This window comes from Anabrus simplex, chromosome 1 (assembly GCF_040414725.1).
Source record: "Anabrus simplex isolate iqAnaSimp1 chromosome 1, ASM4041472v1, whole genome shotgun sequence".
NCBI classification, from domain to species: domain Eukaryota; kingdom Metazoa; phylum Arthropoda; class Insecta; order Orthoptera; family Tettigoniidae; genus Anabrus; species Anabrus simplex.
In genome coordinates, this window is record NC_090265.1 from 303,320,219 (window position 1) to 303,340,648 (window position 20,430).

A 20,430-nucleotide genomic window follows, 5' to 3' on the forward strand; every position below is an offset into this window, starting at 1 on the left:
ATTAAGTAATTAGATATTTTCTTGTAAAGTTTAGCCCTCACTGGGTAATGGACAAGTTGACAATGGCAAGTAAACGGTGAAATTATTATATCCTCAATCATCATACCAACCTTCCTCCGTAAACCCTCTAACTTGTCTAAATTAGTTCTCTGTAGCTCTACTTTGTCCATTTTATTCAGCTGTACCATATTTAGCAATGAAGTAACATGATCAGCAAACATCTCAAGGTTAGTAATCTAGAACTAGAATTGATCAAGATTCAAATTTGACAACTTACATCACTAATGTAATCAAATGACTTGTTTTTTTGCATCATCAAGTCCATACACTGGTTTGATGCATCTCTCCATTCCACCCAATCCTGTGCTAATATTTTTATTTCTATGTAACTCTTGCATCCTATACTGTCTACATCACAATTTGTTCGTTTCAGTCTGACAATGCACAAGTATAAAATACAAACTTTAGGTCAACAGTTACTGTAGGAACTGGTAGGCTTGAAGATAGAGATGACATTGACGAAAGAAATAAGCAGAAAAGTGATAAAACCTGTGTCTGAAAAGGAATGCAAAACATTTATTTCAGGAACAGTTGCACAACTGTCAAATGTGGTCAAGCTGAAAAATACTAGGTAACAAATTCTGTTGACAGTGAACTCATGAAATACAATTCTAGATATGACCAAACTGATACTCATTTTGTGGCTTTCTTGAAGTGTCCCTGTAAACTGGGAGCTAGTCAATAGTACAGCAAATTATGCCCAGTTAAAAAAGCTAAGGACTTCAATTAATACATGACAATTTAGGCTCTCAATTGTTCGATGTGATTTTAAAATTCAGAATTAATCTGACACCATTAAAGGGACTACTATACAGGGTATGAACCGGGTGTATGAGCATTAGAGGGTTTGTTATACTGATAATTTGAAAAAAAATTGTTATCTTGCAGCACTGTCATTTTGTCAGCTGCTGAAATTAGCCAATCAGATCGCTTTGTGGGCAACTTCAAATGGGTTTTGCAAGGCGGTGTTGCTAAATCTACACATGGTTTAAGACTGGCTTGAGAGCCATACCAAGACATTAGCATCAAACGCAAACACACCATGGGTTTCAGCTGGTGTCACTGTAGCGTACTCATTATGATCCTGTCAGTCCTGAGGTCTGCATGCAAATTGCTCACCTGGCAAAGATTTTTCTTCGAGTGGTACTCAAGCCAGTTTTGTGTCGTAACTTCTTACTGTACAAAAATTTAATACTACCAACCAACTTCAAAAATTATTAGTATTGTCACTTCATGTACTTTAATTTTCTTACAAAATTCTATTAAATAAGAATACGCAGCATAATTGTCAGTATATTTAAAATATATATTTTTAAAAAATACAAGCATATAGGACCCAATGCACTGGTTAAACTAAAATAAATAAAGGGGTGCAGGGAAATCCTTGGTAGATGAAAAATTTGACTCATTTGAATTTTTTTAAATTCACATAACCAACGCTGTCTAGAGCTGCATAATGCTAGACAACCAAATCAGCATGTTTTACACAAGATGTGGACAAGTCCAACAGTCCTGATCCTATTTAAGATCCCAACATGAACGTGACACAAAACAAGTCATTATCATACCTGCAACTCTGGCCGCTGATGTTAGTTTAGAATATGCAACTGAAATTATTTAAGCCTAAGTGATCTGAGAATTTAGCAAGCTACAACCAACCCAGTATTTTGGCTACAAGGGGTCCAGGATAGAAATTTCAAGTCACTATCATGAATGTATATTTGTGGGCTTTGATAAAGAGGTAAGTCAAAATAGTATAACATCAAACTATGTATGTACACAGATGGTAGCAGTCGTGGAGTTGTTAGCCATTAATTTACACCTCTCAAAAAATGATTAGCCATTAATTCTGAGATGTGAAGAAATCTTTATTCCTGGTTTTTCTTGAAAACTGGTGAACTGCCTACATGAATTATCTGGTTTTTATAACCTATTCGTCATGACGTGCAATTTAACATACTGAAAGAATATGGAAGGGGAAAATGTAACGACGAAAGATGGAGCTATTGAGTCAAGTCAGGATAAGAACACGGGAGTCCAGAGATCAAAGAGAGAGATGATACTTCCTTACCCCGTTTGCACTCAGCCTATATGCAGGCGTTTGCTCGAAGAAGCTCAAACTAATTTCTGTGATTTCCCAACCAAATTACAAAAAATCAACACTTAAAACAGTTTAACACAAATCGAAATAAAATAAATCGCACTAAAACATGAAACTATCAGCATTTCAGAAATGAATATACCTTGGACATTATTATTGGTAAAGCAAAAAAAAAAAAAAAAGATTAAACTTTGATAATAAATTATGGTTCTTAATGACAGATCAGATATCATTGTGTCTTCTTTACTCTTCCTGAGAGAAAGAACATTTAATTCTGAAAAATTTAATATCAATATGATGTGTGTGTGCTGTAATTCACTCATGAAGCATGGCACAAAGTTATTCACTGTATACATAACGGTCATCGATGCCAGGCCCTCGCGATCTGATGCACGGTAAGCATCTGTGACTGTCACTTCTCACATAACGGGAATCACTTTTGGCTAAAGAAGGTCATTATTAGTCTAAATCATCTGGAAATTCAAGGATATCTGTCTCATTCAGCCTTGAATATGGCCTAGCCATTACGATAAAGAGACGCAAGCACGTGCAACAGCAGAGTAATGAGGAGCAAAATTATAGTTTGCGAAGTACAGCGAACATACGATATACTAAAGAAACGAAATAAACTCTAAACTAAACTGACAGCAAGACTAAATTGTATTCATAAGCCAACTAAAACAGATCCACGACAACAACTTTGAATAACCACAACAAACATTCAGGGTCAACAGATTTCATTTGTCAAAAATAAAAATATTTTGTAGGGTTGGTGGATATATCTGTACAGTAAAATGCAAATTCAACACTAAGTTACTGTCACAATCAACTGTTAACATTTAACAGCCATGCAAATGACCAAAACCCCGAAATAGGACAGAGCCAGTGGTATCGGCGCCGTGAGCTTTCTCGCCATAACCTCTCACTCTGATTTTGATATGCTCTATTGGTGGAAAAATATCTAATTCCCTCCATGGGAACTTAGAATTTCCATAACCTCTCACGCCGATAAGATTGACGCGCTGAGTGCTAAAGGGTTAATCATGGTAGCTTAAAAAAACTACTAATGTATTTTCTACAATGTGTTACATTGACACAGAAAGCATGTTGTTGGGCAACTGCAAAATAAATGTGAATCTGTAACGAACACTTCAGTTGACATGGTGTATTGCTGCACACGTAATTAGTATCTATTCATCACAATTTAACCTGCAAGTGCTTTAAATTTTCTTTCAATATGATCATGGTTGTGAAAAACGCCGCAAATATGGTCTGAAAATTATCAAATTTGGACATTGAAGTACGTCTGTGGCATGAAAATACATCTATCACACCCTTCAACACGCAAGCTGAAACCTTATTTTGTACCTCAGAGATGAACACAGTGCAGTATCCCAATGTGATTCAATCATGCAGATTTTGCAGAAAATTTTAGTGATATTTCATCTACAAATAATCCAATACTCCCGCTTTCAAGCATTATACTAATCCTATTAAAACCTGCAGAATTGGATATCCCTCCCTATAAAGAGTGATAAAACATTTACCTCTGATGGAATCCATTCCTTAATTATTGTTAATATCAGGAAGTGAAAACCAAGTACTTCGATGCTGTGAAATATTAAAAGAGAGATAATGGAGTTCTCAGCTCTTAAAATTAAGATAACATACAGAATATATGTGTTACCTTAAATCCTGGTTTTTCAGCTTATTATAAATCTTCAAATAATTACAACTCTGAATTCCCATTATCTGTTACACCAATCAGAGAATTCTGAACAATTACTTCAGTCACTAATATTCAAAATTACTCTTTTCTTACTCTTGTTTCCTTGTCATGCACAATGTTTCATTCTTCTCAAAATACATTTTCACTCCAATTTCTTCCTCACAGTTCCCCTACAGATCACCATCTCATCTGGAAATAGCATTATTCTATTTCAGCCAAAGTTAAGAATCAAGAAATGATTTGCCTTAACATACCACATACAGTTGGAATATTACGGCCTATTTTAAGAATGTACAAACAGGCAGGGATAATGAAACGAGATAATTAGGAACTACCTATTACTGTTGATTCCTAATACGATTTTACGCACTGAAGGATAAACAAACACGATATGATCCTGTCCATCTCTCCAAAGGCATCCAATTTTAAAAGCCAGCATTTCGATACAGTGTAAATCATGAACTACATGTTATCCACATCCATTCAATGCCAAATTCGTACATATACATATTTCTGAATGCTGTGCCTCATCTAACAAGCCTGTAAAATTTACCTTTTGTTGCCATGTCTACCTTGCTGAGCCTGTACATATACAGGATTTAGTGCCATGCTTTGAATTTCCACAGGAATGATCAAAGTAGTTTGGTATACCACACCATTTCATGTGTTTTGAAAGCAAACTTGTGTTATTTCTGCTTTATGGAGTGCAATATCTTCCGCACTGTAGCGTAGCCATTATGGCGTCTCTTAAGTATACATTATCTCTTGATGAAGAAGAAATTGAATGTTTCCTCATAAATAGTGATTCTGGAGAGGAAGTTTTTCACTTTTTTTTAAAGAGGAAGATAAACTGAGATGAATCTGATGAGAAATTGTCACCACATCCTCTGGTAAGTTTTTTCCCCAAATGTTCATGATTTTGCTCACACCAGTTCTGGAATTACCAATTTTATATTATATTCCAGTAACAGCATTACCGAAGGGAGTGGCCATGCATGTTACGCATTACTGCTATGGAGGCAATCCCTGCATTCAGGAAACTAGTAGATTCAAACCCCACCGTTCGCTGTTCTAAGAATGGTTTTATCTGTAGTTTCCCTTTTTCACTTCTTGGCAAATGCCGGGACAGTTCTTATTCATGGGCCAGAGATAAACCCATTTCATTCACTATCATAAATTTCATCTTCATTGGCTCCTCAACAGAGGTTGGCATTAGGAAGGGCATCTGGCTATAAAATCATGCTATAAAATACAGTGGCGTGTGGTGGATACATTCATTACCCCAGCTGCAAATTTCTTGCAAAAATCGCAGCCCTTCCACTTTCTCTAAGGCCAACGTAACTATTTTATAAACTCACTTGATAACTAAGTGAAATATAATACGCAAACAGATCAGAAAATAAATAAATAAGACAATTTAGGTATTAAAAAATTTATGAAATTGTAACTCACTTGAATAAGAACATTTTCAACCACATATTCGCACATATTTCCAAACTGGTATTCTCGGCAGTGACGGCACCATCGTAACTTAAGCTATGGCAGATTTTAAACAATGTATTTACAGTTTCACCCACTGATGCTTCGTAATAGTAGTCATGTTTTTCCACAGAAAAATACTGGAATTAACCTAAAATGAATGAGCAAGATTTAGATTTTACAGTCGCCAAACTTTTACAGTTTCACTGGCTGGCTGAGCGGAGGTACAGCAACGACAAACGAGGGAAAATATTTCTTAATATGTATACTTCTGTTATATTCACGAAGAATGCCACAAAATCGCAAAAACATCACCTATAAACCAAGAGGAACACCACAAACAAATCACAATATACTGCCATTACAGGAAAACCCACTCATACAGAGCAAACAAATAGAAAATTCTTGTACTTCATACTTGGTGCTACGTTCATGCTGGGCAACCTAAATATTTTTTCGCGTGCATTATTTTATTAGCAAGATTATGTGCAAGTGGCTATACTGTTTTCTTCTTGTAGCCTCTGGCATGTGGCATTGAACACTGAGTTACAACTAACATGTACACAAGCTAGCTGATCCCCCAGCCGTAAAACACTGTGAATTTCGAGTGAGGCCCCCAGAGAGAAAGAGACTTAAAGCACATGCATCAACCAAGTGACATGAATCTTGTTGGGGGTCTCTTTCGCGCTGGTAAAGAAACCCAGCTTGCTGGAGAGACCTGGACTGCGGTAGAGCAAACAGGTTATCGAGACACCTGTACTTGCCTAGACTTAGCTGTTTGCAGTTATTTTTTTAAATTTGATAAAGAAACATTCTAAGGAATAATAAGAAAATGTAAATACAAAATAATCTGCCCCAGCAGCGCTGAAGTAGCAGGAGTTCAGTGCACGCCACTGGTAAAATATAATCTCAATCTCCAACCCTATATCAGGAAAGGGACTAATGTGTAGATATATATTCCAGTAATAGTATCAGCAAAAATGTACAGTGAAACCTCGTTAGTACATTCCTCATTAATAAGTTTTACCACTTAGCATGTCATAAATTCAAAGTCCTGATTCTCATCATATTAAACCTATATAAAAATATCTCACTTATAACGTCACAAATTTTCGCTATTACCGCTTAGTAAGATAAAAAATTTCCTAGCCCTGAAAATGTTATTGGTCATCCCTTGTGCAACAAACGTGATTTCCAAGCCGGGAGCAAGCTCTTAGCCTCAGGAATGTTCAATTTTGCTTGCTGGTTAGCAGCAAGATTGCTGATTAATACAGTGAGTCTATTTGTGCTTGTATTTCGCATTCCATTCAGAAGTTAGAAATGTATTTTGTGTTGAGTGGTACAGTTGAGTTTTTTGCATGATACGGTAGCCTATATCTGGATTAGTAAGATAATCGTGTGAAATTTACTAGCGTGGACTGGTGCATATTTGTCTTGTGACAGCCTAGGAATGGTTACGAAAAAAGTGAAATTCCTTTCTAATGAAGACAACATTAAAATCTTTCAGAAAGTGGATTGGCATCCGCATCTTTAAGCGCACAGAGGTCGTGAATGTTATACTCGCACCTTTGAGTTTCGACTAAATAGATTAGACTTGGTTGAAGTTTATCAAAATGGCGGCCAAAGTCAGTCTGTCACAGTCGCACATGGCTGAATATAACCTCCAATTCACTGTCTAAGAGTGTGTCCAGAAAATAATGTTTTATAACCCACTGCTCTGAAATAAAAGGCTTCTATCAACATTTGTTTTAGAAAGAGTATGATCTGTAATAATACTTGGATATTTTTATTGGCCCCCATGCATATGTTTTCACATTTGTTGTTTGGTGTTCTTCACACCGTTCAGTGCACTTGTTATTCTGTAAGCCCCAGCAGAAAAGGTATTCATATTTGTTCTCTTGTGTTTTTCACACCTTTTAATACTTTCCTCTCATCTTGAGAAATGGTAGATATAGTTTTCACTGTACCCGCAGATACACGATGTACAATGCCTTCATATTGAAAAAAGTATTTAGTGTTTCCATATCCCTGTTGGATAGTTTTTATTCGTATATTCAGTAGTAAGTTTTCTCGCTTAACACATCCATTTTTGTAGTCCCCAGCAGAAACATCTTAATGAGGTTTTTACTGTATCTGTCAAGTGCTTCTTCCTTTAAAAATATACTGGTCCTGTGGGCTCACCTGGTCATCAAAGCATGGCAGTGAAAAGATTTAAATTTGGATATGTGCAGAATAACACAACTTTCTATTTCATCAATGTCTAATTTTCTCAGAAAAGACAGACAGTGAATGTTAAAGTTCTGAAGACGATTTGTGTATCAATATGACAGAACAAAAAATTTTTTCAGCAGAAAAAATGACAAGGTGAAATATCGCCACCTTTAACACTTTCAATTTTACCATATTTTAACATGGAACTTGGCAGTTAACTTGGTCTTTTTCCTGAATTTTAATACATTATTACACTAAGACTAAACATAGTGCATACCTGATTTTTCATGAAGGTGTAAGCCAACCAAAATGAACATGTTAATCAGGGGAAGTACGTATCAAGTAAATTAATTATACTAGTCTTGTCAAAAAAGTAAAAGATGTACAGAAAAAACTTTTACATTCAAGTTATACCAATAACCCTGCTCAAACAATAAAAATAAATTAATCATTGAATGTAGCTACTTAAGCCACAAATAACAATAATTACATTAGAAATACAAAATGTATCTACTTAGGAATAGTTTGTTTAGTTATAATAGCCCTGAAAACATTAGGCTATCTTTGCACAGTCCAACCTTGCACTACTGCTGACTTTCTTTTCATGGTGCAGATGAATCATCAGCCTGAGTCTATTCGTCTAAACAGCGGGGGGGGGAGAAGGCGCCCAAATTTCTGGAAGAAGTATTTCTATCATATTTGTCTGTTTGTGTTTGTAGTGCTTATGTGCTGATGATGACTCCAAGAGCCGAAACATGTCCACTATTCCTCCATAAATAATGTCTTCATATTATAGTGGCATGCATTGATTATGTGGTTAAAACTACATATTTTTAAGTAAAATAATGCAGCTACAAACTTGCATTCGAAAGTGATGTAACAAAAAAAAAAAAATCTTGCCCGTAGTATCACTTGATAGGTTATCTGATTTGTAAGCAGAGTATTTGTTTTTGTCATCCATTTCTGAACCCGCTACTCCCGATAAAATATCCAAGATATCACCATCATTGAGGCAGTGCAAGGACATATTTGTACAAGAACACAGCTGACAGCATGACAGATTTGGGAGGCTCAACACCCAGCACATGGAGTGCTTTGGTAAAGGTCACGGCAAGGAGAAATATCATTTCAGTTTGTACTTCCTGATAACTGCTGCATTCTAGTGAACACTAGATAAACTAACTCCAAGCATGGCAAAATAATAATACCTAGGTACAGCAGAACCTAAATCCTTGGCATCATTCTCCCAGATCTCCAGCAGAGGAGCGCAATTAAGCGCACCGGTACTGGTACCAAATAAGGCCCCCCTCGGGGGGTGGCCTAACAGTAACATTAGGGAAATATAGTTCAAATTTTATCACACCCGGGCGACTGGAATGGGATATTGATGATGATGATGATGTGCTTCATCATTATACGAAGGGGCATTCCTGTATTAATCGTTGTAATACCTGTTTCACAAAACAATCCTGTATAGATCTCAACACAGCCAATCCTTCATGCTTGATTAATTGCTTTCAAGAAGAGACGTAGGTCTGCAGTATTAACATTTTTCAAGGTAGTAACTCGTACATGATGCTTTCATGGCATTAACTGTGACGATGGAGCATATACCGTGAGCTTCTCTCCTCACTTGGCCGGCACGAGCGCCCAGCTAATCTGCCTCCCAATGACTCATCCCTTCCAGTTACACAGTTCAGCGACAGCATGGGAATGCTTGCACTTTGCAGTTCACATCTTTGCTTAGACTGTGTATTAAGTGTTGATCTGTCACTCCTACTATTCCAGAGTTTTGAAGTGTTCCTTTGAAGTATAATTCTCATAATGCCTTAACATGTGTACACAGCAGAGAAAGGGTATTTATGTAGGATAATTATGTGAAAATAGAGTCTTGCAGGAAGTTGTTAGGAGATCTGTAACAATTTTCAGGTGTTCGCCCTCCAGACTGAGACTATACGGAAACTCGTAAACAAATTGAGAGGAACTGGTTCTTTACTCAATAAGAAATGAAGTGTTAAAAACCGTGTACTTACTGAAGAAAAAGTAAATTAAATTGCAGAAAGATTAGTACATATACCTACAAACTCCCTAAGGTAACTTGGACAAGGAGCCGGTGTTTCAAAGGGCTCAGCATGGCGGTCTACGAGAATGTTAAAATTGAAACCATACGAGGCAACTGTAGTGCACGATCTACATCCACATGATCAAGATAAGCGGGTACATTTTTTGTAATCTGATGCTGTGAAATGTTCATGATGAAATAACCGATCCGCGCTTAATATTTTTCTCTGACAAAGCATGGTTCCATTTAGACGGGTATGTTTCGACGCAGAATAACATATTTGCATATGCGAAATTCCTCTACATTGGAGTATGGTGCGCAGTGAATGGATACAGAATTATAGAACCTATCTTTCTTCAGGGTACGATTAATGCACAAAGATACAGGGACAATATTAAAACAATTTTTTGATGAAATGACTGACACTGGTTGTCGAAATGGATCTTTTCAGCAAGACTGCCACCACGCATACATACAGCGAATGACAAATTACACTTAATTGAGGAAATTTTTGAAGATCATGTTATTAGTATACATTTATGGCGGTCACGATCCCGAGATTTAACCGTTTGTGACTTTTGTTTATGGGGGAGCTTAAAAAATAAAGTGTATGCAAGAAACTCTCACACATTGGACAAAGTGGAAGAACATATCCAGAGAGAAAGAGCCTCAATTACGGAAGACGAATTTATGCATGTGAATCAGTTTCCTAAGATGATGTATGGAATGTGTGGATGCTGGAGAACAACATTTCCAAAATCTCCCATCATGAGAAACAAGGTTATTTTCTTACTATTAATTGTTATCTTATGTCATGCACGGATAAAGTGAACGAAGTGCTGTCCTAGTTGCTATGCCGCGGAGTGGGGAGTGACGAGTCAATGGAAGGTGGATAAGCAGGGAACGCCTACCAGCAAACCGATTAGAGAAACTCACTGTAATAGCTTGCATATACAGGTGGATAAGAACTATACCAACAAAAAATCAGGGATGCTCTATGTGTTATGTTAAGAACGATGGTGCAATAGGATTGTTTTCTTTTCGATAAAATGAGGTTACTTTGTTACTTCCAGGCAGGTGATTCAAATTGACGAACTCGCCGTATTTGCTATGCCAGAGCACAAGCCACTGCCGTGCTTCAGTGAAGAGAATATCTGGCCATACACGGACAGATTTTTTCGCAGGCCTCGCCTTTGAGGCCAGATCCGACAGGCCGCCTGCCAGGCGTGATCTTCAGAGACCCGGCCTGCTGTTTGCCATCAACTGTGACACCAAGCCCGTAGTGTTGTGCAACATAATCTGTCAACATTCCAGACCCTCCCGTTAATGAAACGATCCCTTTGTTCTCGGCAGGCCAGGCCTCATCCACTGGCCTTTCAAACTAGTTTGAAATCCTTGCTGGACGGGTCTGTAGTACTTAGAACCATGCGATGGACATCGAAGCAGACATGTCCAGAGGGGGGGGAATTGCTGTTGCGGCTGTTGGAATGTGCATTTTGCTATATGTTAAATCATGCAAACAGAAAAATCTATCGAAGTGGATGAAATCATGGATAGGAGAGCGAGGCAGCTTTAGTCACATGAGTCTGATACAACACCTGAGAGAAAATGAACCAGACGAATACAAGAATTATTTGTGAATGGACCAAAGCGATTATGATATGCTGTTGGGTAAGCCTGTACCGGGCGAGTTGGCCGTGCGGTCAGGGGCACGTGGCCGTGAGCTTGCATCTGGGAGATAATGGGTTCGAATCCCACTGTCGGCAGCCATGAAGATGGTTTTCTGTGGTTTCCCATTTTCACACCAGGCAAATGCTGGGGCTGTACCTCGATTAAGGCCACTGCCACTTCCTTACAATGCCTAGGCCTATCCTATCGTCGCCATAAGACCTATGGATGTCTGTGTAACGTAAAGCAACTAGCAAAAAAGTAAGCATGAATGGATTTTTCTCGTTATTATGTTAAATGTTTGATCTGTCTCAGTTTCATCCTTGGCTTTGAAAGTGACTGAGGTATGAGCGATGCTAGTAATACCATTCCTTATGCAGCCAGTCCCCGTTATGAATGATATTTTCATAATCATTCATAGGGTCAGCTGGTGCATGCATTTCAGTGGGCTTGGCAGACTGATATGCGAGCAACTTCTGGCTCGGTGAGGAAAGCAACGGGAATCTACCTCGCTCATTTCCCTAGGACGCTTCTTCAGTGATGCCTAGGCTATCTAAGACAGCTGCTGGCTTAGCTGTGGAGGATCAAACCAGCCTTCAGGCTGAATACCAAACATACACAACACATACATAATGACTTGTTTACCGGGCGAGTTACCCGTGCGGTTATGGGCGCGCAGCTGTGAGCTTGCATCCGGGAGATAGTGGGTTTGAATCCCACTGTCGGCGGCCCTGTAGATGGTTTCCGTGGTTTCCCATTTTCACACCAGACAAATGCTGGGGCTGTACCCTAATTAAGGCCACAGCCACTTCCTTCCAACTCCTAGCCCTTCCCTATCCCACTGTCGCCATAAGATCTGTGTCGATTTGACGTAAAGCTACTAGAAAAAAAAACTTGTGTTGCGTAGCTATTACTGGAGAACAGTCTAGTTGAAAGCGTATTTGCTTTGGATATTGTAGCTTCTAAGCTGAAGAAGGAGGAAAGGAGGATACTGAAGAACGCTTGACTGAGACACTGCGACACCTCATGTTTTAATTGTTAGAGACGCGGCTGCTCTTTGCACATTTCAATAAATTTCTCTAGCAGTGTCCTTGTCCACTCCATGCTTTCCTTACAAGAGGCTTGATCTGTGAGGCGAGGTCTTTCTGTTGAGGCGCTGACAACAGGTCTCGCCTGTAGCAGATAACGCCTCGAACTGATCTCTCTCACTAACGAGCAGTCCTAGCCCGTCGGAACAAGTCACAAAAGGCCACGTCTGACACAATTCCTTTCTGTGTATGGCCAGCTAATGGGAGGGATGGGAGGTGAGTTATCAATGAGACGGAGAAAATGCTCCGCACATATGCGCAAGTTTCCTCATTTGACTTGCACAGGATTGTCCTCGTCTCTTACTGGCAATATCCACAGTTAGTCGTAACTGCACTCACAGTACAAGAATACACTGTAGTTAGGACACATCTGCCAATCAAGGAATGCATCAGATCATTTCTCCTCTCACCTGCTGGCCGCAGTAAAGTTCCTTTTTATTCTTCTAAATGGTAAAACGTCAATTTCTTATTGCTTTAACAAAGCAAGGTATATTCTAAAGTTGCAAACTTAAAACTACTTCATATGTCTTTTGGCGGATTGTAGATAAACGTTTCAACTTTCCAGAGTGCTGAGCATTAGCTATCTTTAATATTGCTGTTGTCAACTTCAGAGTCGATGTGCAAAATTTGACGGAAACATTTGTCAAATAGTCTGTCACCATCTTAAAAAATAATTAATTTGATAGAGACTGCAATTTAACGGCTGCTTCCCTGTTTTTATTGTGGCTAGAAAGCCAGCCACTGCCTGTTGCTGTGCATCAAATGAGGGAAGGGGAAGGAGGGGAAGTTGGAGACAGAGGTCTTGCTCGGTGCGAATGCACAAGTTTCTCATTGATGTCGCATTGTCAGTTCCCAGACCGAAAAGGCAGTGTACAGTTTGTTTTGCACGAACTGACTGCTATGTGAATCCTGTAGAAAGAGAAGATGAACTTGTACCAGGAATACAGGCAGCTTTCCAGGTCGTTCGCGACACATCACACATTCTGAACAGAGTCCAAAGGTCACTACTACACCATTGTAGATCGGAAGTAGGAGGGGGGCATATTGAACATTTACTGTAATTAAACCATTGGGCGTATTGGTTCTTTCGTTCAATATTTCACTTCTTTTACAATGTTGTGAGTGAAGGAACACAACTGTGGGGCGGCAGCATTGCATCTTTGAGCATGTTAATGCGAGCCTGGTTAGTAATGTTCTTTTTTCTTTTTTAATTCACTGTACATTTTAGTATATTTGATTCAATTTAGACACAAAATCATTGGTATAATTCAAGAAATGTACTTTCTACAATATCTACAAAAAATTGGAAATGTAATATGCAGATGACGCTGCCACACCTGCTCTCACATCTGAAGAGCTACAACAGTCAGTCAGTCGTTTCTTTATTTTTTTATTTACAATTGGCCTTACGTCGCACCGACACAGATAGGTCTTATGGTGACAAAGGGATAGGAAAGGCCTAGGAGTGAGGAGGAAGCAGCCAGGCCTTAATTAAGGTACAGCCCCAGCATTTGCCTGGTGTGAAAACGGGAAACCACAGAAAACCATCTTCAGGGCTCCTGACAGTGGAATTCTAACCCACCATCTCCCGGATGCAAGCTCACAGCCGCACATCCCTAACCGCACGGCCAACTCACCCGGTGTCAGTTGTTACCAGAGTGCTTGCAATCGTTTAGGTCTCTCCATTAATGTTTGGAAAACCGAAGTACTCGCACAGCCTCCACCTGGGTCGAACCTCCCACCTTTCAATATCTCCATTGGGGATACTTCACTGGAGCAGGTCGACCACTTTTTATATCTAGAAGTATCCTCTCAACAAATGCTAACTGCTCACAAGATGTGGATAGGAGAATTGGTGCTGCCCACTCAGCATTTAGAGGTTTATCCCGTCGCGTCTTCATGAATAAGGACCTTACAATGCATACCACGATCATGATTTATCATGGTGTTGTCATATCAACACTGCTTTATGGTTGTGAAACTGACCCTCTACCGTCGCTAGAGCGTTTCCATCTGCAAAAATTCAGATCCATCTTGAACATCAAATGGGAAGACCATGTCACCAACCTTGCAGTTCTTGAGAAAGAGCTTGCTATAAGCATTGAGGCTCCCATCAATGGCAACAGTCTCAGATAGATAGGGCACGTCCGTCGCATGAGTGAAACCCAGGCTTGTCGTCAACTCCTGTATGGTGAACTCTGTTCTGGCACAAGACTTCATGGAGCCCCTTTGAGGCATTTCAAGGATCAGCTAAAGCATATTACGAAAAGAGCTGGAATTAACGCTCAATCCTGGGGTACGTTTGCTGAGAATCGTACACCTTGGCGCCACATCAGTTAAGGTGTTTAAAGAGGAACGACGACGACGTGAAGAGGATAAACGACAAGCACGGAAGCTCAGTCAAGCTCAGCCCCACCCTCCCCCAGTTATTCCATGTGATCTGTGTGAACGTATGTTTCGTGCAAAGATTGGGCTACTAAGTCATATGAAACATATTCACAAAGCATTGCAAGTGTGAAAATTTAAACTGCTGAAGAATATGTTTATTCGGATACGAGTTGCAGCCGCTGCCACTCTAATACTGGAGATATTCATGCATTTATATTTTTATTTTACTATTTTTTATTACTATGTCGATTGCCAGTGCGAAATGTAGGCAAAATCAGCTGGTGCTAGAGACTATGTTTTAAATCAGCAGTGCAAGGAAGCTTTAAGGTGCAGGCTTATATCATTGTACACTATCGTCTTGCACTTCTAATTAATAATTTAAATATATAAGAAAACTACAACGAAATGTAGACAGCTGGACTGGTGGCTGTCACTAACTTTTTATTTCACGTACAGAGAGAAATTTAAGGGTTCATATTGTTGAAAAGTGTTCATTGTTCCAATTTGCTTTAATGATTAGGATGTTTTATCAAAAGAATGTGAATCATTTTAACCTTTAATACCTGGAAAAATAGACAGGAGAACATTATATTCATGAAGGGAAGGGGTGGGTGCAAATGCCATAAAAATGACCTTTTGGGATGGTTGTAGTTTAACAAATTTATATTAATCTTATTTCAATATGAACCGAGGGCAAATTTAATCTTTTTTTTTTTTTAGATACATACAATATGATGCATGTATTTCTGAAGTGAAACTTTAACTTAAAACATGTATTTTTAAGAACAATTGTGAAACTGATTGCTATTTTTTAAATTCGTTTTTTATGAGCATTTGCTATAAAATCCTAAAATACTGCTTATAAAATACAGCATGAATAATATCTACTCCTTAGCCCCGCTGCCCAATGTGGAGTCGGGGATGAGGCGAGATTATATTTTACAGCATATTTTTTACGGCTGGGTGCCCTTCCTAATGTCAGTTGAGAAGATAATGAAAATTAAATGAATGATGGTGGTGAATGAAAATGGGTAAGGAAGTGGAAGAAATGTGCTGTGGTCTATGAATAAGGACTGTCCCGGCATTTGCTTGGGAGTGAAAAAGAGGAACCGCAGAAAACCATTCACAGGACAGCTGACGGTGGGGTTCGAACCCACTTACCTACCAAATGCAGAGCTTTGCTCCATAGCCGTAGCATGTAAACAGCATGGCCACTTGGCTCAGTGATATTATTACTGGAATATAACAAAAAATTGTTGATCCAAGAATTAGTATTATCAAAAACATTAACATTCGGAGGGTGGAGACATATCTGAGGAGGGGTTCACAATTCTGCATCAGATTCATCATTACGACTTAGTTCAATATTGTCCGCTATATATTCTCCAACTTCCTAATCAAAATATAGCTCTTCGGAAACATCATTTATGAGAAAACTTTCAATTTCTTCATCAACAAGAGAGGAATGTACACTTCAAGTCACCCCGATGGCTACACGTTAGCGGAAAGATGTTTCACTCCAACGAAGACGAAATAACATCAAAACATGCAAAAATGGAGTGTATATCTGCCGTACAGAACTTATGAGAATTTTCACAGAAATTCAAACCATGACACTATATCGTGTTCATATACGAGATTGGTGAAGTAGATACTGCACCTAAATGTGTATGTATATATATCTGCATCTGCTCCCGGTGAATAAACTGATGAATCATAAAATTAACTTATATTGTTAAACACAATCAGATATCCCAAAATGTAGGTATGTACTTACACACATTCTCCGTATGCAACAAGAAGGGTCAGTACTTAGGTACATGTTTATGTATGAATGTGGAGGTTTGTATAGGAGGATAAACTGGTTTAGAGCTGATCTCATTTTTGCTAGTAATGTGACTTATCACCGAGATATACGGGTTTGGCATTGAATAGGTTAATACAATAAATCACTGCACTGCAGCTCATTCAATTCTCTTGCATAAAACTGCCTGTTCTCCAGAGCAAATATAAACTTTTCTCTTTAAAAAAAAAAAAAAAGTTCTTGAGGTTTCTAGCATGAACAACAGCTGCTTCGCAACCAATATTCTGCTTTACGCTTTCTCAAGCCTCTGTTATGATGTATATTGTGCTTGCATGGCAGGCTACGAGCCAATTTTCTCTTAGTTCCCTTAAGGCAGTGGTGCTAGAAAATCAGGATCCACAACATCAATAACAAATTCCTTATTAGAGAATTGCAAAAAAAACATTAGTAGGCCTAAACAAACATATTTCTGATCCAAAATGCCTATTTTCATCTTACATCAGATATTTGTTTTGTGAATAACTTTTCTTAGCTAAAATCAAGCATAAAAAACTGCAACTTCCAATCTTGTCACCTAAGCCATGTGTGGAGCCTGTATACATATACAACAGAATAGGAGTACAAGTCAGTCATGTACACTGAATCAAATATTTTAAAAACTGAAAAATGTTTTTCTAAGAATCATCTTGAATTACTAAATTTTCCATGCAAGTCATTTAAATTCATGAAAAGTAATCTATGTGTTAAGATCCAAGTAACTTTGCACAGTAACAAAAAACATATTTTACTAATGAAATAAGGGAAGTAAACAATCTTTTCATTGCACTTAAAACAATAAACCCCATAAATCACTAATTGTCAATAAATATACATTTGGTATAATGAATGTTACTATCGTAATAGTAATTTGGTATTGAACCATGAATTGTTATTAATCAATCTGTACTTACCAACTGGTGAAATATTTCCTCTTTGCCACTTTCTCCTGACCTGCTGACAAGGTATCCTGTCTCACGATGGCGTGATACAGAGGAGGACATCTGCTGGCGACGACGTTCCATTACAGCCATTTCCTTTGTATAGTAAAATAAACACAAGTATTACAGCAAAAATAACACTACTGGTACTTTTCAAGTATGATGTACTTGATTAAAGGCAGAATTGAAGATATTATCATACAGTACTAGCATTCTTTGAGGATCCACAATGAAGGCAAGCAATAGTTTTACTACAGGGATATTATTTTATCTATTCAGAGGATTGTCATCCGCCCAGTCTCCTGCCAAGAACTTTGCCATAATGTGCTGCTCGGCTCCAGAAGCTCCCCTCTTTTGCAGTCTGCTGAGAGCTTTATCAGCGTAATGTTCAGTTTAGTCAAGTGTCCACGTGTTTAGTCCTCAGTGTATTGTTATAATGCCATTTTCATTACGTGAGCAAGTGTATATACTTAATACCTTAATAAAATACAACAAATCTTGTGCGGAAACACTGTGGACTCCATACCAGGCGAGCGCTGGCCGCATTACGGCAAAGTGCTTGCGACAGGCTCACAATGCACTCTACCGGGAGAGCGTCAATTCCCTGAATGGATAAAATAATTTCCCTGTGGTTTAAGATCTTTTCATAGTGTATGTTACAGTATGACATGGAATTGAGGGCATATACATAAAATTATTTGATCAACTTCTTAGTGCACAATAGTTCGTTATATGGTTGCCAAGGAGTTGCTTACATTTAACCTATTTTGTTTAGTACAGTAGAACCTCGATAATTCGAAATCGGTTAATTCAAAATCCCGCCTAATTCGAAGAAGCTCTCGTTCCCGGAAACATGAGATATAGTTTTGCATGTTATTTCAATTGTTTAATTCGAAATACGGATAATTCGTAATTTGAAGTACATTGTCGGCCCCATTACCAAAATTCAGACTTTTAATTCGAAACTGCCTTTACATTTTAAAACAGAGTAATTTCAACTCGAAATGTATCCGCTCCGTGTCATAATAGAACAGCGTTCCGGAACGTGGAGGGGTAGCTTTCCGCACTTACACTCACTTCGGTGGGTCTACAGTGCACTTAATGATTGCTAAGTTGAATGAAATCGGAATTCTTTTGTGTTCAACCTTTTAAGGAACGCCGTAATATCACGCAACATGCAGTCACGGGTGGCCCAGATTGGCTGCGCAGTAGATGTTAGTTTTCCCTCGTTCTGTACGTGATGTCATCACAGGAGCACCGTGACTGCAGCATACAACCGCACGTGTATCTCATTTCGTTGTTTATATATGTCTGTCTTATAAAGAAAGGATTTCCACGTAATAACTATATGTAATTTCTTTCCGTATATTGCTGTTGGTTTATATAGTGGCCTACTGTATTTTGCGTAGTGTGTGTCGTAGTTCTTTTCTGTGAGATCTCTGTTAAGTAGCTGTGTTTCGTGCAGTGAGGTGCACTTATTTTCTTTTCGTTAGTTGCGTGAACAGTGTAATAGTAGCTGGAGTGAAATTTATGTGTTCATTGTACAGTATCATTGCGATAGAAAACTGTGCCGTTAATGATTCACCGACCGAGCTCAATAGCTGCAGTCGCTTCAAGTGCAGCCAGTATCCAGTATTCGGGAGATAGTGGGTTGAACCCTACTGTCGGCAGCCCTGAAGATGGTTTTCCGAGGTTTTCCATTTTCACACCAGGCAAATGCTGGGGCTGTACCTTAATTAAGGCCACAGGCGCTTCCTTCCCATTCCTAGGCCTTTCCTGTCCCATCGTCGCCATAAGACCTATCTGTGTCGGTGCGACGTAAAGCAAAAAAAAAAAAAGATTCACTGCAATCTACAGCAACACCTGATTGTTCAGCAGAGGGATTTCGGTACCTCGCCGGCTACATCGCCGACCGTGAACAAAAGAAAGAAAATATGACAGGTCAATGCGAAGTCCCACTGGGGAAATGTTTTCCATTTCTTCTGGTACAACCCCTGTGGGATGGATAGAAATGTTATCTCGGGGAGGTCTACTCGTTCCATTGTTAGAATGGTAAACCAAATAAAGGAATTTGAGTTAATTTTCAGGGACACTCACGGACGTGCTGAACTGTGACGCATACCTAACATTATACGCAAAGTAAATTCCCCGCTGTGCCACCGGAAATATTAAAAATGTTAGAACGAGAATATTTATACGCATACGACAAATGAACATTCGGACAAGAACTGAAAAACCCATAGCACCTCATCGGCGGAAGACACGACACTGGATTTCATCTTCAAAAGCAACCACTCGATGACATCTAATCTCACTGGTAGAACAGTGTTCTAATGAAGTTTTTTCCTGTTCTTTCTTATTGTTTAATTTTTAATTTTTAAAAAGTAGCCTCTGTGGCTCGGACGGCAGCGCGTCGGCTTCTCACCACTGGATACCGTGATTCAAATCCCGGTCACTCCATGTGAGATTTGTGCTGGTCAAAGCGGAGGCGGGACAGGTTTTTCTCCGGGTACTCCGGTTTTCCCTGTCATCTTTCATTCCAGCAACACTCTCCATTATCATTTCATAGCATTTATCACTCATTAATAAATCAATTTGGGAGTGGTGACCCCATTGTAATAAAAGCCTATATATGGTTCATTCATTATATCTTTGACCCGATCAAAGACTGGAAAACAGGTTGGAGGTTTTCCAGAACTATCCATGCACGGTTTCGAATATGAACTTACTTCTGCTGCTGTTATAATATGTGTTAAGCTTTAAACTGGATACCTGCGGAAGTGAGTCAGTAGGCCTATATCGTATGTTAACATACGGTAGTTCCATCACGGAATTTCTGCTGTAAAGATTTAATATGACAAAG

At 38.8% G+C, this 20,430-nt stretch overlaps 1 protein-coding gene across 2 annotated transcripts in view; it reads right to left on the reverse strand.

Annotated features, from left to right (window-relative positions):
- The window catches only part of LOC136865293 (lamin-C), a 280,216-nt gene that overhangs the window by 40,168 nt on the left and 219,618 nt on the right, over nt 1-20,430 (reverse strand). The window contains exons 9-10 of one of the 2 annotated variants that reach the window (XM_067142400.2): nt 17,541-17,663; nt 3,951-4,079 (exon numbers count right to left, since the gene is read on the reverse strand). In XM_067142400.2, coding sequence (XP_066998501.1) covers nt 4,068-4,079; nt 17,541-17,663 — 135 coding nt within the window. In that variant the 3' untranslated portion in view covers nt 3,951-4,067. Of the gene's footprint in view, nt 1-3,950; nt 4,080-17,540; nt 17,664-20,430 lie in introns of those variants that run through there. The other variant, XM_067142399.2, reaches the window with a different exon arrangement.